General features: G+C 45.4%; 1 protein-coding gene across 3 annotated transcripts in view; it reads right to left on the bottom strand.

Moving 5' to 3' along the window:
• Positions 1–24,926, bottom strand: part of CACNA1G (calcium voltage-gated channel subunit alpha1 G) — a 150,156-nt gene that overhangs the window by 21,183 nt on the left and 104,047 nt on the right. The window contains exons 22-32 of one of the 3 annotated variants that reach the window (XM_063409049.1): positions 18,703–18,829; positions 15,870–15,995; positions 15,169–15,258; positions 14,389–14,602; positions 11,561–11,611; positions 5,670–5,821; positions 3,210–3,319; positions 2,024–2,157; positions 784–854; positions 441–519; positions 244–365 (exon numbers count right to left, since the gene is read on the bottom strand). In XM_063409049.1, coding sequence (XP_063265119.1) covers positions 244–365; positions 441–519; positions 784–854; positions 2,024–2,157; positions 3,210–3,319; positions 5,670–5,821; positions 11,561–11,611; positions 14,389–14,602; positions 15,169–15,258; positions 15,870–15,995; positions 18,703–18,829 — 1,276 coding nt within the window. The remainder of the gene's footprint in view (positions 1–243; positions 366–440; positions 520–783; positions 855–2,023; positions 2,158–3,209; positions 3,320–5,669; positions 5,822–11,560; positions 11,612–14,388; positions 14,603–15,168; positions 15,259–15,869; positions 15,996–18,702; positions 18,830–24,926) is intronic. The other 2 variants (XM_063409047.1, XM_063409048.1) reach the window with 2 other exon arrangements.

Below are 24,926 nucleotides of genomic sequence, written 5' to 3'. Positions count from 1 at the left end.
TGGGGACAGCAGGGGACGGCCACAGCATCAGCCAGGCTGCAAGACACCCTGGAGATCCAACCTATCACCCAACACCCACTTATCAACTGAACCACGGCACTGAGAGATGGAGGGACGTGGAGAGATGTCGGCACGAACCTCACTTTGCAACGGGTTCTCCTTTCATGAGGAAAACTGAGGAGATTGGGTAGATTTCACATCTAGAACAGCACTACACATGCCAACAAAATCCTTAACGCTTACCTTCATTATCCCATTCCAGTTGTCTCCAGTGGACACTCGGAAGAGGGTCAGGAAGGCCATCCCAAAGTTCCTGAACGTGGCGTGCCGCCCCAGCCCCTCGCAGGGGTGTGTGTCATCACACTCTGCCAGACCAAGCACAGCCGTGAGACCCCGCTCCCACACCATCCTCACCCTCCCACTGGCACGGGAAGACTCACCGAGGTCTCCAAACAGCTCCACTCCAAGAGCTGCAAATATGAAAAACAACAACATGAAGAGAAGGCCCAGATTCCCAACCTGAAAAGAGAAAAAGAAATGGGGGGGAAAAAAACACAAAAAAAGAACATTCATTGATTTTTTTTTTGTTGTTCCAGACCTGTTTCTTGCTGTATTCTTTAATCCAAAACTTAAATTGCTTCAGGGCAAAAATGACCTCAATGTGAGGACTGTATCTCAGTGCTTCGAGAGGGAAATGTGATTCTCTAATGACAGCAAAGACAGAATTATTAGCATTCCTCTGCAATAGGAAATGAGCTCTGGTTTGATTTGGCAGGGGGTTACCTGTGGCAGCGCTTGCATCACGGTGTCCAGGAGGGCCCTCATCCCCACAGCCATCTTCAGCAGCTTCAGCACTGTGGAAAACACATTTGCAGCATGGTAACGACAGCATCAGCAGAGAGGCACCAACTCAGTCCCTCTCCCAGGAGCCACAGATTATAGGAGGAGAAATGTGAGATCTTGTCAAGTGTTTTCCATTAGCTGCTACAGTCCTTGGCCTTCTTACACCGCTCCTCGTTGCCTGGATACTATCAAGATCCCCTGAATACAGCATCACCTACTCTGAGACTTGGAGAAAGTGTTATCACTTTGCCTGGCTCCTCCTTCTCCACTTTATCTGTGTTGGACTCATCTCCTTCCTCTGGTTATCACGAGCAGTTCCTTTCCCAGCCCTGGGGCTACTTTCCCACTTCCATGGGCTACCCGCTTTCATACATGATTCACTGAGAAATGATTTACACATCTCTTCCAGAAGGTTGCATTTCCAATTGGAAGCTGCATGTATTTTTAATTCTGAAAGGGATCCAATGCACAGAAAACCCACTTTTTCCTCCTCTTGAGACAGCAGCATTTAATTTCTCCTTCAGATCCTTCTCTGCTTAGATGAAGGCTGTAACCAAAACAATTATTCCTTAGAGCACAATACCCTTCAGGAGGGCTTGGCAGTACTTCATCAAGGGCCTGAGCACTCACATTTTACATCTTCATCATTTGGCCCTGACACCTCCCTGTTTTGAAAAATCAGGCCCTGAAGAATTTGGCTCCCTGACTTGGGAACGTGTCTGAGAGGACAGATGGATACAGAGTGACGAAGCACGCTTTGTCACCAAGTGGTGTGATGTAAAGCCTCATGGGAATTTAAATCTATTAGATGCTCATCTTTTAAAGCCAATGTACTCCAGCTTGTGTTCTCTAATCCCTGTCAGAGATGACTTCGATTTGACTGGAGCAATTTTCCCAGGTACATCTCTGGGAGTTACTGCCACAGCTACTTCTCCCTAATTTCTAAGCTCTCAGCCTTCAAGTGCTCTTAAGGCAGAAACACATGGTCAGTTGGCTCAGCTTTTTGGCTCCTTGCAAGTATTTTCCCCCATTGTTCTTTTATTTGTTTACAGCCTGTTGATGCCAGAACTATGCACATCATGAGGGGGATGTGCTCCAGGACTGTTTCCCAATGCTTAACTCTCTCCTGGTGCTGACCATGTACCTCAAACACGAGTCAGTTCTGCCCTACCCCTCTCACCTCGGGCGATCCTGAGCACCCTCATGATCCGGATAATCGTGGGGTTAATCGGCAGTGAAGCGTTCACCTCGATCTCTTCCAAAGTGATGCCCATGATAGACAGCAGCACAATTGCCAGATCTAATTGATTCCATCTGGAGACAACACAAAGTGAAGTTTAACATGTACTAAGGAGCTGGCAATGGGAGGCAGCTTGTTTCACACGAATTCCAGTCATTTCCATGGTTTGAGCACTCGAATGAATCTGCAGTATTTTTCTGAGGGTATTATACAAAAGCAGTGATGTTATGAAATCATTATAACTAATGCATCTCATTAGAAAACCAGCCAGTTCCAAAGATATCCTTGACTGAGGGGAAAGAGGAACAAAAGCTGGGCAGTTTTCTACCCAGAGGCTCCAAACCTCAGCAGAGACACTGCGTTGTCTGTCTAGCCCCTTTTAGACATGACACTTGTGGATCTCTGTGAGATCTGCCCCAGAGAGAACAGGACCCCTTGTCCAGTCATTGCAAGAAAGTTGTGTTGGGGGAAGGAAAGACCCCAAGGATCTGTGCTAGGCTGGAGAGAGGGGTAGTTCCAGCTCAAACACACAAAATGTGGAGACAAGGATGGAACCATCTACTGGATGCTTAAGGGCTCATGTGAAGGCCTGCTTAGTGCCCTGTTCTTGGTATTGACATTGAAGAAGGCAAAAATGGGAGAAAGATCCACCAAGGACATAAAATTTGTGTTTGTGAGGTAAGAGAGTGAAAATCTAGATAAAGACACAATGTCATCCACTGCTCCTCATCTGCACAAAAGACAGGTCCTTTCTTTCATGTTCCCTCAGGGCTAGATTCTTTCTCTTGACATAAATTTTGTCACTTCAGCAGGTTCTCTTGATTATATGGACATGCAACTGGTGTGAGAAGAGAACTGGCTGCTTGGTGGAGATCTGTCCCTGCTTCATCTGCTTCCAAGGGCCAAAATGGTGCAATCCCACTCCTCGTCCTGCACAATCCATCCTCCAGCTTACACCCTGAGCGTCCACCTACCCAGCCTTCAACCAGCCACACCAAAAACCCTTCATGCAAATCACACTCACAGCATGGCCCAGAGCATGGGAACTGAGAACGTGGAATGTGGGCACAGCCTGCTGCTGGCCCTGTGGTCCCAACAGGGGCATCCTTTGTGCATCTTTTGTTACCTGTCTTGGAAGAAGCGGCGAAACCCGAAGGCAATGAGCTTGAAAACAGACTCCAGGACAAAGATAACAGTGAAGATGTAATTGCAAATCTTCAGGGCTTCGTCAAGGACCTGGGGTGTGGACACAGGACTGGGGTTAGATGTTAGCTCTGCAGAGGGGCTTTGCTGCCTCCAAACCTGACTTTTATGTCATTACTTACCCATTACAGTCAAAAGTCTTCAAGCATGGGCTCTCTCTGATGAAAAATGTCCCAGGGAAAAGTCCCAGGGATTCACGGAGTGCACTTGCTGCCTGGTGATAAAACCCCAGGAGGGGCTGACACAGGCCCAAGGCACAATTCACCCCAGCTGGGATCGCTGGGGTGCACAGAAAGAGCTGCTGCATTTGCTGGTCTCAGCAGCACAAGACCTCCTGTGCTTTCGTCAGAGAGCTGAACCTCATCCCGCTTGTTCATTTGTGCAAGCGCTGGCCAAATGGCTCCTTGGTGCCAGCCTGCCATTACTGCTCACCTTGAGCTTTTGGCAAGGAGCGTGACAGAGGGATGACATGCCAGGAGAAGCAAGTGCCTTGCATTTCCCTCTGTCCCCCTTCCCTCTGCAGAATCAGTCTGGTCTTTAATCCAAGTGCATCCTGGCTGGGACAGCTCTTGCACAGTCAGGCATTGAGCTATATCGGAAGTGATTTTATCCCCAAAAGCCTCACTTATGAAGGAACACTCTGGTAGCAGCATCCTTCATGGCCTCTTAAGTAATGTGCATTGAATTTCTCCCTGCTGGCAAAGATGGTAATAACAATGTCCAGGGCAGCGTTAGGGAACAGGGGAGATGTGCCCACAGACCAAACCCAGCATTTACTGATCCCTGAGTAGGAGAAATCACAGCAGGAGTTTAAGTCATGTACTCTGCCTTTGTGCTACAGTTTAGCTTCAAGCATCCATGGACAAAAATCACCTCACCTGACCAAGAAGCACAAGCGCAGCTGCTGAAAGAAGCTGTGGCTCTGAGCAAGCCTCCCTGCCATACTACAAGGCACTTCAGCTCTGCAGCAAACGAGCACATTTCACTGGCAGGAGCAGATTTTTCCCAGCAGCTCTTTACTCAAACCACCTTTCTGCTGCATTCCCACCTCTTCAGGAGCTGCAGCATCTCCACCTGGCGTCTCATACCCAGGGCATCCTGGTATATCCCAAAACCAATCCCTTTCAGCACCAAGAAATTATTTGGGCTGAAAGTAGTTTGGATGTAAGTCTCTTTGGTACATTTAGCCTTCAAACACCTTCAGATATCCCAGCCATCCATCACCGAGCCCAGGGGCATTTCCAGGCCCTGATTCAGCAGGACTCAAGCGTGTGCATGACTCTGACCATGCTCAGCCCAAGCCTGGACTTACTACCCACACACTGCGTACCAGAGGTCTAGAGGGAAAAAAAAGGCTATTTTTCTAAAGAAAATGGAAAACAAATGCCTGCCCAACATTTTTATAACACAAGAGAAAATGTAACTGCAAAGCAGCTGCAGTAAGACACAGGCTCTAGAGTGGCTCCAGCCCAGGCTCCTTCACCAACAACCTTTTTCATCATCAAATGACTGAACCACACAATGAGCCTTCCAGGGTATTTAGAGGTGACCTGGACAGAAAAATAAACTGTGCTTGTTCCCTTTCACTTTTGGCTTATGATAGACTGGAGAATATTTCCCTCCACCCCTATCATTTGCATGTTTTAGTGGTTTGTGGGGGGGGTTATATTAAGTATTCAAGTCCTGTCTCTTAAAGAATATTTCCTCCTATTGTGTGTTATATTTATTCATTCTGAAAGTCACTAATAAAAGCAAGTACAAGTTATGTGGCAAAGGCAGCTATTTCCATTTCATTCCTACGCACAAAAGACTTGACATCTCAGGACAGGCTGTTTTTATTTTCCCAGTATGACAAAGACCCAGGAACTTAAGCGCACTAACATATGAAAACGCATTTTAAAGACCAGCGTGGGATCCAATTCCTATGAAAACTAGATCCTGTGGGACACTGGGGATTTAGAAAAAACTGCAAAAAACCCCCCACAACATTTTCCAAACTCTTCTATTTTTTTTCCTTTTTCTCCTTTTTGTTTGTTTGTTGTTTCTGTTGTTGTTTTTGTTGTTGTTGTTTAGTGGGGGGGTGGGAGGAGAGGGTGGATTTGAAACCTAAGTAAAAGGGGAGATATCAATGATGATCTAATCCAACAAAGCAAGCAAACTCACTCCCAGTCTTGTTTTCAAAGCAGTCAGTTTGCATTTAACCAGAAGGGAAAGGTGCAATTGGATCCATGCACCAAAAGCCCCGGATTGAGCTGGGAGCCAGCTGTAGGATGGCTGCACTCCATGGCAAAGGCAGACAGCAAACCTGCCCTTGACCTGCCCAGGAGCCCATCCCAGCACAGCTGGGCACGTCCCCCTGCCTGTGCCCCCGGCTGCCCGGTACCTTTGGCTGCTGGTAGTGCTCCATGGCCATGGTGATGACGTTGAGGCCGATGACGCCGGTGATGAACAGGTCCAGGTAGTGGCTGGTGCACATCTGGTGAATCAGGAGGCGGAAGCGGGAGTAATCCGAGTAGTAGGGCTTACACTGAGCTTCTGCAGCAGGGAGGAGAGCGAGAGCAAATCAAGGGATTTCTCTGCGTCTTTCTCAAGTCAGCGCACCCTCACTCTCCAGCTCCAGGGATAAATTGTGGACCAATCACAGCAACATGCTGTCTTTTTTATTTCCTTTTTTCCTTGCTGGCATGTTACCATTTTCAACACACAGCAGGGCTCCCATCATCTTACATCCATTAAATATCTTCAGTGGGACATGCTCTATACTCAGCCTTGTGGCATCAGGGATGAGGTGAGCTGGGACTACCGTGCTGCTAAAAATAATTTTGTTCTGTAGGAAAATTTAAGTTAAATTTAAATTAAAACAACAATTTTTGTTTCTGCTGATCTTAAAAGTCCCCAGAGCATCTGAAAACCCAATTAATGGTCAGATACTGGGGACAGATTTTACTAACAATTGCCTAAATGCACAGGTCATTGAGTTTGTGGTGGTCATTGTAGGAGAAAGAGTGTAAACACATTGTGTTCTTTGCAATGAACTGTAGAGACAGCAGAATTCAACTGTCAGAAAATTGGTCTATAAAAATACCAAGGAAAACTGATCAATGAGCCTGAGTGATCAGAAGAGAACAATGTTCCATTTAGACAAGATTGTCAACGTGCAGATTTCACTGTCCAACTCAATCCCATGTTCAGTTCCTCGGGGATGGCACATGGACTTTAGACCCCAAATGTTCCCAGAGATAAACTCATTTACTCACCTAATCTCTAATGAGGGAATGCCAAGGCTGAGTATATAATTCAGTATTTTCAAGAAGGCATTATAATGCAGATGGAAGTGGGAAGGGCTATCTTGAATATGTCAGAGTATAATATTACCCTCATAATTAGATGATCAATTGGTTACGAAAATTATTGAGCTGTAAGAATTGCACATTCTATCTAAGCTATGCAACCTATCTAAAGGTTGATATTTAGTGCTCCAGAGCAAATGTACAGTTTGACACATTAGTCCAAGAAAAAACGTTGGCCAAGAATGATGCCAGAAGCACAGGTTTGGGTTGTCCTAGGGGAAAACTCATTTTAGATTATATTTTGCCTGGAAATAGAGATCACTTTGTCAATAGCCAATGACATTGCAATCAAATCCATAGATTGAATGGTTTCATGTGCTCCCTGCTTCATAGCAGGATCCTCAAAAATCAGTTTTGGTTTTTTTTTTTCTGCAGAGACAGACCTTTCCCTTCCAGCCCAGGGACCAAAGGGAAAAAACACTCAGCAGTTTTATTCTGTAGGGATTTGGAAGGCCCAAAATTCTGTTTCGGTGAAATCAAAGGAAAGGTAGAATTAATATTCACTTTCTGATCTGCAGTAGGCTTTAGGTGATCTGCACCTGAGTGCTAAAGCACAGTATTGATGAAAAAGGTCTATAAAATTAATTTTCATGCTGAATCTATTGAGTGCTTATGAAAAAAAAGCAGACTAGTAGATGCTGACTCACTCATAAGACTTTGTCAGATATCTCAGAATCTGCATAAATCTCCATAAACTCAAGATATCTCGATCACATTATGCTAAATTATGAGTAGCAAATTAACTAAAATGTTTGAATACAATTAGGTTAGGAATAGGACCTATTTTAATGAACCAGCTTATCATCTCAGAAAGAAACACCATCGTAATTGGATCACTTATTCTACATTTATGTATAATTCACATTCAAAAAGAAAAATGTCAACGTTTCTACCTTTTCCTACAATGGATTTACTTATGAATAATTACACTGGAATTCATTTTTTTTCTCAGCTTTGACTGACAGGTAATTCCAAATCCCACAGAATAGCACCAATGCTGTTAGAACAGAGAGAGGATTTAGAGGGAGTTGTAAATGTTCTCTGTGCAGGGCTCCTGCACCTGGATTAGCCAGTGCATGACCTTATAAGCAGGGTTGCTAACTGTTCAGATATCTGCAAAGGCTTTTCCTCTACGCCCCCCTCTCTCCCAAATCTCCTGTTCACCTTTCCCAGCACCCAGGTTTTCACAGCCAAACCTCTCTGGATGCTGCTCTCACAGATGCCCTTTGAAAATTCCCATGATAAATGTCCCCTCCTTCCCCGTTAACTTTTTCAAGAGGGGATTTGGCAACCCGTGCTTACAGATCATGTCACCACTCCCTTCCCGGTGTCCCCATGCCAGCCATGCATCTTGGTGCCATATGGATGCTCCCGTGGGATGACCCCACACGCAGGCTAACATGCTGCCTGAGGGCGAGGGATAAATCCCCACTGTGTCTAGGTGGGCAGGGAACTTTCTGAGCAGATAAATCAGTTTTTACCATTGTGAAAATACCATTTTCTTACTCGACCCTGCAGAGAATTTAGGGATAGATCCAGTATAATTCCCCCTGTGCAAAGCCCATGCCCCCTATGACACAGTGCCATTTGTAATTATAGCAATAAAGAACTTAACAATACCAACATCTTGGGAAATACAGACATCTGTTAAACTCCAGGTGGTGAACTTCACAACTAACACAACACCACATTACTGTACTGTTACAATACACTGTGTCAAGAACAACAAGAGCTCTGGGTTAGTCTTGGTTATTACTGGAGAGGTTAATGTGGCTTCCAGGCACACATGGTGTTAAAGAAAGGAGGAGAAGAGCAAACCAACAAAGAGGAATTGGCAGAATGAGAAAAGATGAGGAAATACAGCAAAAGCCCACTACGAGACATCCGGCTGGTAAACTGGGTGTAAATCAAGCTGCTTCACCAGGGCTGGGGGCCAAGACAGAGGGAGAAATGGGTCAAATCTGGAGACTATTACACAGGATAAACTTGGCTCAGACAGTGGATCCTGAGGAATCTCCCTCCTAACCCAGGGGGATGTTGCAGCCAGCTGGGAGGGGGCCTTAGCAAGTCCCACCTGCCACTCCATCCTGTTGATGGTGGCCCAAGGGGACCGACTGTGCTGGCAAGGGGAGCAGTGCCTGGACCAGGGTTGGCACTTGGCTTTAGCTCGTCATTTCTATGGGCTCTCAACTCAAGTTGTATCCCAAGCTTGAGTACTCAACTCTTGGCATCAAGCTGTAGGATTGCACTTGATCCCCTTGACGAGGGATGGGAACTCACCACAGTTCTCTCCTGTTTGGTTGGAAATGACTATTGCTGCTGCAGGATAAACATTTCCCATTCCTAACCCTGTCTAACTTTTCCCAGGCCAGGTGCCCTTGGGGTTCAGTGATCCCAGACTGGGTTTGGGACATTGAACCCTTTACTGCATTGGTCTAGTGGCTGTGGGATGTCACCCGTGAAACACCACCAGTGCCTGGCAGAGCAGCACTGGGACACCCCTGCTCCTGCTGGGCAGTGCCACTCCCAGCTCCCAGAGCCTCCCAGGGCCAGGCTGGTCTCTGCCAGCACAGCTGGGAGTGGGACTGGGGCCACTTTCTTCCCATTAACTGCATTTTTTGGGGGGGAATCAAGCTGGGCATGCAGCTCCAAAATATCTCCGAGGAGCATCTGCCTCTGAATATAGCCCTGTCAAGAGAGAAATTGCCACTTTCCCCAAGGTGACTTCGAGCCAGAGGTGCGTGGGCACAGGAAATTGGAATTCACAAGAGTGGGACAATTCCATTACTTTCTCCTCCAGCCTCTTCCTTCTCCTATAATAAGGGAATTAACTCCTCTGCAAATTTGAGTATCTGGAGGACAGCGGCAAACCAGTGAGCAATGAGCCCATGATGCAGCTGGATTTACAAAATGTATCAAGAATATTATTAGGTTAAAAAGTAGTTTGCACTGAAGGAACTTGTTTTATTTAAACACAGAGTTTTACTTGGCTTTTATTGTACTGAATGGATTTATTAAAAAAAAAAAAAGTGAAATGGAAAATGATAATTTCCACTGTGAAGATTCCTGTTGTGATAGAATGTAGACTTGGAGGAAAAAAAAAGAAAAAATAAAATTATAAAATATTTCACTAAGCACCAGGCAGCACACACACACACACACACACAATTCCACCTTGTCTTCACAGAAAGAGAAGAGAAGCCCTCTGAAAGTGCAGAGATGTGGGCAAGCTTTGGGTCACACCTCCAGATTCCCCACTGAACCACAGTAGTTCATCTTCTGCACCCAGGGACTGATTCCCTAATTCCCAACAGTCAGTTTTCAGAAATAAAACCTTTCTATTTATTCATGTTGGTGCCTGAAGAGCAGCATGGCACATTCACTACCACTGGATCCAAAGAAAAGACAAGAAAAGGGAACACAAAGCACAGACCTGGCAATTGTGCACATTTTAAGGGCAAACGCTAAGGGACCTTCTGAGCCTGCACGGGATAACAGAGGGGTTTGGAATGAGTTCAGGGCCTTAAAAATAACATAAAACAAGACAGCCTTGATGCAACTCTGTAGGACCAGGAGAGGAGTCACAATCAAGCAAAAAGAAGAAAAAATAACCAGATCACCAAACCCAGTGAGAGCCCCTCCCTCGCCCTGCCCCCCTTTCACAGGAGAGGCCAGGAGGCCCAGCAAGAGCAGCAAGAAAGACAGCAAAGAAATATAAATATCAGGAATAGCAATGGGAAGGAGATTCAGGATTTATTAAAGCATGTTGGGATAACTTCCAATAAGGCCTTAGAAATACAATGTAGAACCTCTGTCTCCTTGAGTTATCTCTGCAGTGAAAGCCAATTTTTATTTAATCAAAGCTCCCTGCAATCTAAGAGAGATGGATGGAGCCCTGCTCCCATCTCAAGCAGTGGGAGCCTGTGCACAGGTTAGAGTTTTAACAGTACAATTTTAGTAGAGTATTATTTTTGTCGAAAATTACAGCTATATTTGTTTCTATGTTGATGCCTCTTTAAATATTCAGGCTAATTTTCTTAAGTTATGAATCAAACAAAATGCTTGCCAGATCAAAGCTTCTCCTAAAAATAAAAAGAGCAAGGGATGGATTTGCAGCCCTGAGCATCATCCTGAGAAGGGGGGCTGGGAAAGGGAGGTGTGAGCAAGCTGTGGGTCAAAAGGGACAGTTCAGACCCCATCAGAGTTGAGTCCAGCTGGTCCAGCAGGACCTGGAAAGGCTTTGAGGTGGTATCTTTATGCCTTTTAATTTACAAGATGCTTCATGGATTGAGCAACTCTTAATCAACACACAGAATTACACACTGGCAGCACAATGACTAAATCCCATATCCACAGTGGGGTTGAACTCCCTGCTGAAGCACTGAGCCTCTGCCCTATACTGAATTTTACCCCGCTGAAAAAAAATACTCCCTGGAGCACAGTGCTTGTGGAGCAATAGGCAAGGACTGAAGAAATAATGAAATATCCTCCCTAAGCCTTCCAAAGACACACAGCCACAAATTATTCAGACTCCTAAGGTGGTGGTTGGAAAGCTAAAGTCAACAGCAGAGGACCCATTTCACAGTCCAGTCATTACTCTCCTCAGAAAAAAAAAAGACTAAAAGAACCAAAAAAAAAAAAAAAAAAAAAAAAAAAAAAAAAAAAAAAGAGAAAAAAAAAAGCCATGAAAAGCCCGACAGTGTCTTAATGAAAACCAAAAGTAAAAAAAAAAAACCAAACTGAATAACGTAAGATGATCGAGGAGTAAACCAAGGGTTTGGAAGTGCCGGTGCTGGGGCAGGCCTGCAGGCCTGCTGCGCCATGAGGGAAGCAGAGGAGCCTTGCAGCACACACAGGGTTTAGTGGGATGCTGTTAGTGACACAGCACTGCCATTCAGGACCAGACGGGCAGGCTTCCCAGTACCTTGCACTGCACCGGCTGAGCTCTCCATTAACACATCATCCAGCATTAGATCTAAAAGAACAAACGGCGTTAATCACCCGGCAGGACACACGGCAAGAGTACCCAGCCCCTTCCGAGCTCCCTGTGGCTCTCAGGTGGGGGCCTCATTTTCTGAAGCCTGAGAATTGCTGGCTTTTCCCAAGGGAGAGTTTTCAGCAGTTTCTCCTTTCTCAGGCAGCTTTGTGTAAATAACTATTCTTCCCATAGCATTTCTGGACACAACAACCTCTTCCCACAACAACCTCTCTCCCAGGTGTTGTTTGTGTTACTTCACCAGTGGAGGGAGGTGTCCAGCCTGTGGACCAATGGTGTGTCTTTTTAGCATGGCAGGCTATAAAAAGACGGAAAGGAACTGCAATAAAGTTTTTAGCCTTCTGATGTTTTCTACCTGCTGAAGCCAAGCACCTTTATTTTCGTGTCGAATGCGACACTCAGGCTCTCCATTGCCTCTCCAGGAGTTTCCTTGTGCCTCGTGGAGGGTGGGCTCAGGCACTGAGCAGTGAAGGGCTCTTGTGCCTCTCCCACGGGCACAGGTGGAAGCCCAAGACATCCCCAAGAACGCCCTCAGTCGATGATGAGGAAGACACTGCTGAAGGACAATCTGGGACACCTCCTGCTGGGACAGCAATGCCTCACAGCGACCACTCCTGCTCCTGCCCACACCTCAGATCTCACACGCTGCCCTGGTCTTCAGATTCCTGATTGGATGAATGCATTGGGAGAATCTACAGCCAAAATTGCCCGTGCCACCAGTCAGGTGTCAATGTCTGTCTGTATCTGGCATCCCTAAGCTGGTTTGGGCATCTGGGGTCACTCAGGAAGCCCAGCTGGAAGAAACCCCCATGTAGGTGCTGGCACAATTCCAGCCCTAGTCTTGGTCTCGTCTGCAAGTTCCCACTGTGCAGAACAAAGTTAAACAATGACATCTGTTGCCTTGGAGGGCAAAGCTGGACACGGTCAATTAAAACCAATTTCGCTGAGCACGGATTGGGAAAACTGTTCTGAAGCGATTTGGAGGACTTCATACTTTGCTCTTTAAAGGTTTTTATGGCAATTGAATACTCAGCAATATTTGATCCTCAGTAAAATAGCTGTTTATTGCCTCTTTAATTAGGCATTTCATAGCACTGAATGAATAACTGTATCTCCAAGGATGGTTTGTGATTCCTTCCCACTGGGAAATTGCCCAGACTTACATCTTTTCTTCATCTAGTTCCTCTAGCATTATAAATACAGTAATTAATAATAACAAAACATCTATTTTTCTTCTACAGAAATGTCTGCATTCCAAACCTGCAGCTTTAAATAGCAATCATTCTATCCAGTCTTTAACATCCTTTTCTAACTCATCAGTCTGAAACTGTGCTCGGGAACTCGGACTAAGCAAAAGAGCTTTCTAGGCATTTTCTTGAGGGAAAAAAAAAAACAAAAAACCCCCCCCAGCAACAGAAAACCCCTGTATCTATCTGTATCTCACTTAACTAAGAACAATCCAATATGTTCTCCAGTGCTCTTGAGTGAAGTCTCCTACTTTACACTGGCCAGTGAAGGAACCAGGCTCTCTGCACAAACCCAAGTTTGATGGCCAGGGCCTGGTGTGACACATCCCAGTGCTTACAAAATCTGTGAAGCTCAAGGGACTGAAAGATGTGACCAAAGGAGATGGTTGGGTAAATGCTGAACTGAGAGAGGCAGAGGCAGCACTGTGGTAACGTGGTTCCATGGTTAAGCCTGTAACAGCTATTAAACACCTCTTAGGCTGTTAGAAAATAAAACAGGTTTATTATCACTAGCTTTGGGAACAAGCACCTGATCAGACAGCCTCTTAAACAGTCCTGAAGTCTGTCAAAGATAGAGAAGTGAAATGGGACAGGGAGAGAGCAGGAGGACTGACCAGGGAGAGAAAGTGCAAGGCCATGGACAGGAAGGGCAATGGAGAAAGTTCAGTCAGAAGAGAGAGCATGCAAGAAGAGCACCTCCAACCTATGACCTCTGGCTAACTTATTTTTGACTTATGCAACTTTTGAAAATGAAAAGAGACTAAGAGACACATGTCAGGTTGGAGACTTTTGGCAGAGTGAGGTCTTTCCTTGTTTCACCTGCAGAGCCTCCTCTAGGCAGGGCTGCACACTTGCACGTCTAGTTGGGACCTGGGTTCAATTTGCACCAGTACTGTTTTGTCTAGTTAGTTACTCTCCTTGTCTGCTTGGGTTTTTTTCTTCTAATCTGTATTTCTCAAGAAAATACATTGATATGTTTCTCTACGGAGTTTTAAAGCATTACTAGAATGAGATAGCTCCATTATTTTATTACATTCTTGAATAGCAGTGGTGCTACTGTGCCAATAAATAAACCTGCTTGATAAATGGGACAGGTAACATCACTGTGGCATTACAAGACTGTAATAAACCAAATAGTGAATCCAGTTATCAGCAGCAGTGCTCATGACTGAGATTTATGATGCCATGCAGCACTACTGATCTTTGCAGTTGTCACTATTTGTGTAACACTGAGCTCTACTATCCAAGAAACTCCAGGCCTGATTGTTATTATTTTTTAATTTAAATAACCCTCAATGGAAAGGTCATTGCAAATCATGCAGCCATTAAAAAGGTTTTCCTGGCTCCTCGTTCAGCCTGAAAATGACATTATTTCCTTCATGCAAATTTTATAGCTGGACATGCTTTTGGGAGAAGAATTATCACCAGGAGCGAGGCAGGGAGGGGAGGAAGGAGGGGATGGTGTGGAAGGTCAAGCAGGACTCAGAAAGATGAGGAAAGACTACCGACCAGCCATCTGTTTCTCCTTACTCCTTCTCTTTTTCTCCAGCCGGCGGAGCCTCTTCTCCTCGCGCCTCTTGGCTTCTTCCTCCTCCTGGTGCTGCCGACACTTGTGGAAATTCTCCACCACCACCCCCACAAACATGTTGAGGACGAAGAAGGCCACGATCAGCAAGAAGGAAATGAAGTAGAGGAGCATCCATGGGTTGTAGTTCATGACTGGCTGCAAAGTGGAGGAAGGCAAATTTCAACTGAACCTCAGAAGGAAGAATGGGAGCAAATTGATACAGCTGTGCCATCCACAGAACTCACAGCCCGCTCAGGCAGCTCAGGCTGCTCTGCTCCTCCTGAAAATTAGAGCTTTCTGAGGCATTTTAACTGAATACTCCTAAAATGTGTGTTGAGGACAGAAGCACCACCTGTCTTCTGCGAAAAGGACAGCAGCATCCTTTGCAGCCATTGCAAGTCCCTCACCGCAAAGCTCTACGTACACAAAGCCCTTCTTTTCTCTTGAAATGACCAAGCTGCTTAAAAAGTCAAACCATCCTTTGATAGGTGCACTTCTAACAGGAGTTACACCAGTCATGTTGCAAAATCTGTAGGGAAGGTGCTGAGTACAAATACAGACTTACTGAACCAATCACATCCCACAACTTGGATTAAACACCCCCCTGGATCCCAATCCCATAACCCCACTTGACTGTGGAAGCCCACAGTAGTTTGCAAAACGAGAGCTCAGATGTGTGACCTTTGACAAGTGATTAGCACCAGCTCTGCTGCAGCCTGTACCTGCTGGTCGACTCCCACGGCATCCAAGCCATCGTACATGATATCCACCCACCCGTCCTTGGAGGCCAGCACAAAGAGAGACATCAGGGCCTGCAAGTGCACGGGAAAAAAGTTAGGCACAGTTGCACTAAACCTCTTCTACTTGTAACATCTTACTCCTCTTTGCCCTTTTCTGCCTGAGGAATGTCATTACCTGCCTGATAATGGGACCTTTTGATGACCAAGATTTCTCTTGGCAGCAAAACCCATCAATGCCAATGCCCGGGTCGGCAACCAGCAGTGATTCAGAGACCACAGTGCTGAAGACAAAAGTGGTTTCATTTCCACCCTCTGGGTCTCTACTGCTCCCAACTAATTAGTTCTTACCACACTGCTAAAAAAAGCCTGCGTTGCAGAGATGGCTGAAAATGTCCAGCTCTATTAGACAAGCCCTTCTGCAAGATATATTTGGTTTGTTATGTAGCAGTGAAGCAATTAAGTGCTCCACAAAGCCACATGTGCTTGTTCTGTTCTGAAAAGAAGTGTATGCCTGCTTGGAAACACTGCCTTTGGGATTTACAGGGACAGAAGGCTGTGTGTGTGAACTGAATATTTACTGTGGCTGGCAGTGCCCTGTAAGAAAATCCCATGGGATAATAAGCCACAGGTTTTAAGTCAAGGAGGTAAAGGAGTAAAGAAGCAGATTACCATTCTATTAATACCTGGCCGAGATTATCAAAATTATACTTGTGCCGGACCCATTTGTAGCTGGCTTCTGTACAATCCGATTTATTTGTGATGTTCCTGGTGTCCTCCCCCTGGCAGACGAAAAACTTGCCTTTGAAAAGCTGCAAAACACGCAAAGAAGAGAGGAAGTGTCCACAGGATTTCTGTGCAGGTGGTGGGCATTTCTCTGGGGCTCTCTGCACAGCCCATGCCAGCCAGAGCTGTTGAGGGAACTGACCTCGTTCATGTAGTTCATTACGAGTGAGCAGCCTGTATAATATGCACCTAATGAGCAAATCCGTGATTTCACATCGTTTAGGACACCCACCTCATGCGTTAAGCTGTCTGGTTCAGTGATCTGAGACTCGCCTAAAGGCCTTTGCTCCTGAGTTGTCAGCTCAGGAGTAGCCCCAGCCAATAGCCCAGAGCAGCTAATGGCTTCTTACCACACGTGGAACAGCTCTGGTGACTCTCAGCCCAGCTAACAACAAATGAAATGCAACGAGGGCCCTCTGTCAGCAGAGAAAAGGTGGCAGTGAAGAGGCCCAGTCATGGACTAATCTCTGCTCACAGAGGTCACAAGGGGACACTTCAGAGGGGAGAGGAGCCCCTGGAGGTGAGGTTTGTGTTGAACCAAGACTGCTGTCAGTCCTGCTCTGCACTCTGATCCTGGGTGCTGTGCCACAGCTGTCACAAAGCTCTGCAGTCTACAGGGCACTGAAACTATTCCCTGTGCACATCTTAAGGAGCCAAGCCCAGCTGGTGCTGGGTATCTGATTCTGAGCTTATTTTCTTTGTTTTAAGCCTGGGGAGATGCAATTCCTGGAGAGTCAGCCCCTGATTTACACCTGCAGGAGGAACAGGAGCCTCCACGTGCTTAATTCTAGACCTGGTGCTTCCCACGCATGGAACAGAAAGTGGCAGGGGATGATTACTGCTTCAGAGAGGGTGATTGATGCTAGCAGGATGGATGGTATCAAAGCCCAGGAGACAGCCAACAAATCTACTTCTATTTGCTGACAGAAGCTATTGACATTACTGTTGGGAAGGGGGGAAATGGCAACCTGCTCTCTAGGCTCCTTAAAACACTACCTGGGTATACCAAGAAGAGACACTGATGGGATTTGGTCTGTTGTTCTAGACAAATAACAGTAGAAATAATAGTGAACAAGATAAACCCACACATTACTCCATGGGTTTCCTTCAGAAATCAACAGCAGGAAGATGGTCTCCAGGCATGCAAAATTAATCACTGCACAATGCAATCATAGAATTTTTGGATGCAAGAAGTATTCCCTGATCTTTCCATGGAGAAACACTATCTGTGGTAAGGCAGACTGGGGAGATATAGTCTTCACAGAGAAAAGTTTTAATTAAGCAGGAAGGTAAATAACTGGTTTTAGTATATTGTCTGTAAATAAACTTCTCCAAGAGCTGGACTGTAATGCCATTCAGGGGGGAGCAGTAACAGTGCTTCTGACAGGGTTTGGAAATGCAAAGCCCAATTTGCAAAAACACTGATCCCTGTCAGTACTTCACAGTTTGGCACTTCTGAAAGGAAAAGACCCAGTGTTTCCTACTGGACTTGCTTTATCCACTTATTTCTTGTATCTTATTAATGACAAATCACATATGGGCAACTCTACAAACAAAACAGTTTTGCAAAGAGGACTCGCTGTTAGAAACTTCAGTGTCTGGATTTTAATAGCATTAAAAACCTCTAGTTTGATCCCCAGCTTATATTTAAATGGAAAAGCTAACTGTAACTTCGAGAGATCATCTTTTTATAGAAAATAAAATAAACAAATAAATCTCTCTGGCCTCATCTTACACCTAATTAGACATAAATATTAACTGAGAGTTTTGCATCCTGAATACAGGATCAGTCTTGCTTGTATCTACCACTGAATCACATCAATAGTCATGACAACTTAAAGTAAAGCTGCAAGTCACCAGGGAAAGCACTGCAATTAGCAGGGATGAAATTCAAAGAGCATACTGCAAGTTTTGTTGTCTGGCATAAATTTTCTCATGTCTGAGTGTTAGATTGTTTTATGGGATATACTAAGTTTTATGAATCTGTTTAATATAATGGATGGGTGCTGTTATGCTGTAATGCTAAACCAATCTAGCTGCTGAGGTGGTTATGGATGGCATGATTTTCTTCCCTGTTTATTTTCAATGTTGTATTTATTATTCAAGCAGTATTTTAGTGTAAAATATTATATAGGACACTTTCCAAAACACAGCCAAATAGGGTTGCTTTCCACAAGACGGCTCTGACAGATCAGATAAACTTCAGAAAGAAGTAAGTGTTATGTCAGAATATTTATATGAAGCAATCTCTTCTTCCCAGGTAATGAGAAACCAATTGCATTGGAAACTGCCACTTTTCCCTTGGGTTCCTGAACTCCTGGGACTGAGGATATTGCCAGCAGAGCCGACAGGAAACAGACTCAGAAGTCTTTGTTCCTGCAAGCTTTCAGTTACCCAAACTGTCAGAATCTGAATGGATCTCCAGTTCAAGGTCTCTGGAGTTTACACGCCAATGATTTCAGCTTCGAGTTTCTATTTCCCCATCAGTTTGTAACTAGAAAAAAAAAAAGGTGGAGGGGAGAGCACAGAATCACAGGATGGGCTGGATTGAAAGGAACCTTTATAGGTCACCTGGTACAGCTCCCTGCAGTGAGCATGGACACTCATCCACCCAGACACCAGCTGGAGTTCAGAAAGGCTTGCACTGTGCCATGTGCACAGAGAGGCTGACTTGGGGCAATCTGGGGCTTGTTGTGCTCTCAGGTAAAGAGCTGAGGCTTACAGAGGACTCACCTGGACTCCCAAGATCCCAAAGATTATGAAAAAGGCACAGCAGATGACCACAATGTTCCCAATGGGTTTCAAGGATGACATGAGAGTCTCCACCACCAGCTTCAGTCCTTGGGCTCGACTAATGACTCTGTAGGGACAAGTAATTACAGAAGCTGTTAGTCCTGTTCCTGCCCAGTTTTGCCTCCTATCAAGACAGAAGATATGAAGAACATAGCATCAGAAATTTTTTTAGAATTACTGAAAATGAAGTTACTCAAAAATCATGATGCACTTCTGGAAGACTGACCTGTAAAGTTATGGAGGTCTTGGAGGGAAGGGTCTCTGCCTAACACATGCAGCTTTGCATAAATAAAGAGGAGGAGGAGAAAACATATGAAGAGCCAAGCCAGAAAATTCAGCTGTTTTGCTTGGACCATCCACAGACACAGACTTTCATGCCTGTAGCCTGTCTAGGATATAAAGAGAGGGCCTCCCACTGTCCCTTCCTGTACAGATTTAGGCAAGACACCTGATTTCCCTGTCTCAGTCCATGAAATGGAGCTGCCACTCTTACACATCTGCCTGCACCTCTGTAGCAATTACAGAATCACAGAATGGTTTGGGTTGGAAGGGGCCTTTAAAGGTCATCTATTCCAACCCCCTGCAATGAGCAGAGACACCTTCTACAAGATCAGCTCACTCAGTAGCCCCTGATACTTCCAAGGATGGGACATCTGTCACCTCTCTGGGAAACCTGTGCCAGTGTTTTCACCACTCTCATCTTAAAAAATAATCTTTTATGTCCTTATAGTGCTGCTGTGTACAGAGACCTGAGCCACCCCTCAGACCATCACAATTTCTGCTGTATACCCACTGTACAGCTCAGCTCTAAAACAGTGCTATCCTCCAGGTGAAACTTCACTGGCAGGACCAGAAGCATCAAACCTAATTTCTGTAGCTCCTCCCTGTCTGGTATCACACAGAATTTCATAACAGAAGATTACATCACATCAGAAAGTTAAAGAAGAATAATGTGGACTTCATGACTGAAGAAATAAAAAAGAAAAAAAAACCCTAGAAACTGTACTATACTCTCAAGGTTAATGTTGTAAAGAAAGGACAAGTCTTGTGTGATTTAGAGAAACCATCTCACCATGCTGGGAAAGATGAACGAGGTATTCAGCCTCACCAACCTGGAGGTGGGGACCAAGCAAGGCATTTGAAGAGGTTACATCCTCCCTCCTCTTGATGCCAATTGGAATTAAGCATTTCACTAGCTCTGTAAATCAGTTTGTACTGATGCCATAGAAACTGCTTTCACAAGTCAAAAGCAGTTAAATGCTGTGAAAGTCAGGGGAGGAAGTGCCTGTGTGTTTCTGGGTGCTGCTGGTGACTCCTTTGAACAATTGGCTCTCAAACGTGCCCCAAACCTCCCCACATTCCAGTTTCTGCCTGAGTCTCTCTTTTGCCATGGGAGCCATCTCACCACCTCTCCCATTTCTCCCCAAATCTGGCTCCACCACCTGAAGCACTGTTGGAGTTTTGCTGCCTGGACAAGGTCCAAATTCTGCTTTACTCCTTCTCCCAGGCATGGTGCTCACAGCAGAGATCCCCATGGACACATTCACACGGATCATGCATCCCTCATCTGGGACCACAGCCAAGCTGCACCACCCCTCTCCTGCCCCAGGTCCTGCAAGCTGAGTGACCTGCAGGGCTCAATGCACAGCCACCAGCTCTTACCAAAACTGCTGGGTTTAAACCATACACCAAAAAGCCCAAGCTTATTTCCATTTTTTTCACTTAAATATTTACTCAAAATGTCAAGGGTAACTCATCAGTTCTCACTTTCAGAAAGGAACAGATGGTGGTATTTTTATCTGCTCTCTTACCAGTGAAACACAAAGAGCAGATGCTGCTATTCCTCACACTGGGCATCTCTGCCAGGTGGGTGCTGTGGTTCCCATTTCAGACACCTCCGTTTTCCTGACACTCAGATCTGGATATTTTAGGGAGGGAGCTGGAGGGTGAGCTGGCTGAAGGAGCAGAAGGCTGCACACCCCATGAGAGGAGTGGGGGCTGGTCAGTGTGGGCTGCCAAAGCTGCCCACAGGGCTTAGCCCAGCCTGGAGATCTTGCTGCTGCTGCCATGGGGCTGAGAGCTGAGCCCAGCCCAGCAAGGAGGGGCTGAGGAGCAGCTCAGTGTGCCCAACTCCAGGTAATGCAGCCTAACAGGCCACATCTGAGTGCACAGAGCGAGCCTTGGGCCGGACAGGCTGAGCCTGAACATCTCTTCCAGCTCCTCACATGCACTAAAGACCTCCACACTTCACACTCCTCACACAGTCCTGGGTGAAACACAACACCTGCCAAACCACAGGTGGGAAACTGAGGCATGGGAGGGGGGCAAGCCACGCTCTCAGAGGCAGGAAGACAACTCAGTTCCAATTACTTCAATGTAAATTAGGTCCTCTGCTGCCTTTAGAGATCCTGACTTTGGGGATAATGGACTTCTGTCCACTGTCATGCAGGATGGAACCAAGTCAAGTCTTCTAAACTGAAGGTCTGTGATTTACTGGAGCATCCTTAAGGTTTGGGGAACAAGGAAGGAATTTAGTCTCCAGAGTTTAAAGTTGATAATATTCTCCAACAGTTATTACAAAATGCTGTTCTAGAAATAATAAAGTGATTTCCCCTGTGAGGTACTATTTTGTATCCAGCTGAGAGGGAAAATAGGAGGTTACTTGTCTGACTTTGCAAAATCATGTGCATGTTGAGGAAAAAAGGGCTGAAAACCAGCAGCATTTGGCTGCTTTAAGCATTTTGATCAGCCAGGGAATTCTTCAAATTAGAACACATTAGGGTAAAAGTTGCCACCAGTTTAGCTCCATGCCAGTGCTGTTTTCAGCACTACAGGGAGAAAAGACTGAAAATATTTTGAAAATAATAGCTTTTACTAATGGAAACCTTCAGACCTTGGAGCTGCCTCAGACTAAGGGCATGATCTAAAACTCAGGCAAGTCCATGTGAAGACTCCTGATATTCTCATAGGAGTCTGACAATTCTCTGAGAGGTGTCAATGATATTCTCAGCTTTTCCAGATTATTAGTACCACCTCCAATATGTCAACATAGGGCATCCCCACACCTCATCAGTATTGGCAATGCCCTGCTGCTACAAGACTTGAAAAATCTTATTATCTGACCCACACCCCTGCAATTTATGGCTGAAGGATGCTGCCAGTTGGGAGCCCTGCAAGTTGTGTAAGAAAAGGAGACCTGATGAGGTTCCATTCAGCACAATTCCAGTCTGCATTATGCATATGACAAACAGGGAAATTGAAATGAGACATTCTCTTTGTTTTGATGTGAAGAAATGTTAATCTCTCCAATTCCCCCTGGTTCTTCTGGTCTGAGGATTCCCAGTGCTGTTGAACCCCTAGTGTGAGATGCTTCAAACCCACTGCCAACATCATCCCAGTTGGATCCATTACCAACATTAAGCCTTCCTGATGAGAACTCTCAGGAGAAGTAGCAGCACTTAGATGAAGCAAGAGATAACATTACTGAAGACCTTCCTCCACAGATTAAAAGAAAATTAGCAAAGGTGATAATATGATAGATAGAAGAGAGTTATGAAATGACTATTAGACCACGATAGTATAAAAGTGAATAATTTATCTGTGTGCTTTAGAAGTCAAAGCCCAGGCTCTGTAGAGAGTAAAACAGCCCAAAAGTCCACCCACATTAAATCTGAATACATTTTCAATTTTGATTTCTCTTGTATCTTAAGCTGCAACACTTGATCCCAACAAGAGCAGGTTGAACGCATTAGGAAGGAATGTTGTTGTATAAGCAATGCCTTTACTGGCTGAAACATCAGAGGGTCATGGAAACATCTTTAAATGTCATTGCGCTGTGAATTTATTTTTGGAATTCTGGTCATAAAGCTGTGCTTGAATCTTCATGGATTCAGTTTGGAGGCTGATAATCAAACATGCAATCAAACCCCTGTGATTTGCATACAGGTTGTTTTAATGCCTAGGCAGAAGGCAGAATTGTGTGGGGTTTTGTGTGCTGCATAAAGCAATGGGGTGATAAAATCAGAGACTGAATGAGGGAGATCTTTAGCAAGACTCCCCCTTCCAGGCTATCCAGTAGGAAAACCAACACAGAGATGAAGAGGGTTGTCTCTGTTCTCCAGCTGAGTGAGACACACACAGCTGTGGCTTGGCTTCTCACTGAGGGTGTCCTCCTGCACCCCTGTCCTGGAGTGTGCCCAGAAAGAGAGGACAGAAGGAGCCAGGCTTGCTCTTCTGTGATGTAAATGGAGCATCTGCTTTGGTCTCTGCCTTACGCCTTCCTGAAGAGGAAAAACTGCCCCAGCCTCCATGAGAGGCTTCACCCAGACACGATGAGTGAAGGCACGGAGTGCAGAGAGCTCAGGTCACTGTTGTTGGAGTCCAGAGCAACTCTCTGATATCCCTGGAGGGGCTGGGACCCAGGCAGAGGGGTCTGGGACCCGAGCAGGAGGTTTGGAACCTGTACAGGGGGGTTTGGAGTCTGTAGAGGGGGGTTGGAAACCTTGGCACAGAGCCCAGGAGGAATTACAAGTCTCAAGAGTGTGAAATGAGTAGTAGTTAGTTTATCACAGGGCAAGAAAATGGAATTTGGGGTTTTTTAGAATGGAGGCTGAAGAGCCAAGATGGAGGAATCAGGGCGTGGACCTGTTCTTCTTCCTTCTTGTTCTTGCCCTCCATCTTCTGCAGTGCTGGGTCAAAAGAGATTGGTTTAGAGTAGATATGACTGTCTAGCATAGTGGTAGGCATTGGTAATCAATTGTAAATAACAGACACATAACACGTAGTACAAGAAGTCAAGACCCTCCCAGTCAGGAGTCACCACGAGTTCTCTGCTGCAGCAGGAACCTTGGCAGAGCACAGAGAGAACTGTGAGATAAGAAAGAATAAACAACCTTGGGAAACCTGAGATGGCAACTCCTGACTCTTCTGCTGCTTCTGACACGAAGCGTTTCAGAGGGCAAAAGACACTACCACCGAATCTCGGGGATAAGAACCCCAGAACCTGTCCCTGTTCTGTCACCCCTCGCTGGTGCAGCTGCACATCTGGGCTGTGCAGGGAGGATGTGAGCCCAGGGCAGCTGTGGGCAGAGGCAGCACGGGCAGCCCAGATGTGCAGCTCCGAGGCAGATGGGCTCCCACAGGCAGAGATTTATCACTTACTGAAAAGCCCCCGGTCTGATGGCTGCTTTTTCATTCCCTACAAATCTCATAATTCGAGAACAGAACTGATTCTGAACATATTTAGGGAATGGGCTCGTTGCTGTCTTTTTTTACATTTCCTTTCTGTAGTAGAAAGCAGCATGTTGGCTGAAAACTCTCTTGAGAAAACAAATCAAATACCAACAGAAATGCAATAGCAATGGAAGAGCCTAATCCCACACATGCTTCAGATGGCAGGTCTCCCTTCAGCCTGCAGTTACTGAGTGGATTATTCCCCACAACTGCAGATTGTTCATGCCCATAGTGGACTGCAGAGGAAGGCTCCAGTTAAAAAAGACCCAAGTTCTTGCCAGACAGCCCTACAAACCTACAAAGAATACAGGGCTTTGACCGGGTCAGACAGGTGACTCCAGCAGAGATCAGCACAACCCAAATGTCTCTCTTTAAATTTGATTTAACCATGGAACATCAAAAGAGAAGCTTGGATTCCACAGTTCAGAGAAGAGAAATCAATCCTTCTTTTACCTTGAGCCATCTAGATTATTTTATAGGTTTTCTTAACATAGGTCAAAAATCAGCAGAAAGAGAAGAGCAGAGCAAATCTACCTAACCAAGAACTGGGCAGAAACTACCCCAGAAACTGCAGGAGATACCAGGGGACACACAAACAGAGAAAAGCCTGAATTGTAGTCACAGAGGAATACAGTCCACTTACATAGTGAGGGAGCTGAACTACCCCAGTGGTACCAGCTGTCAGATAAAAATGATTAAAAGCAGTTCACATCCTAAAACTCACCAGGCACAACACACATACATGAACTGATTGAACAGAATGTCCTTAATAGCTGTTGAGAATATTTGAAATATATGTATAGGCATGGCCATTGTTATTTAGACTTATAATTCACACAGGGGTAGTAAAACATCTTCTATCAGAAGCAGGGTCCTATTTTTCTGTTCTGAAAGAGAAAAATCCTGACTCAAAGCGAACCTTTTTATGGAGG

This window comes from Prinia subflava, chromosome 12, assembly GCF_021018805.1.
Source record: "Prinia subflava isolate CZ2003 ecotype Zambia chromosome 12, Cam_Psub_1.2, whole genome shotgun sequence".
Lineage (NCBI taxonomy): Eukaryota > Metazoa > Chordata > Aves > Passeriformes > Cisticolidae > Prinia > Prinia subflava.
The sequence above is the reverse complement of the archived record's forward strand: the minus strand, read 5'-3'. Positions and strand labels throughout refer to the sequence as shown.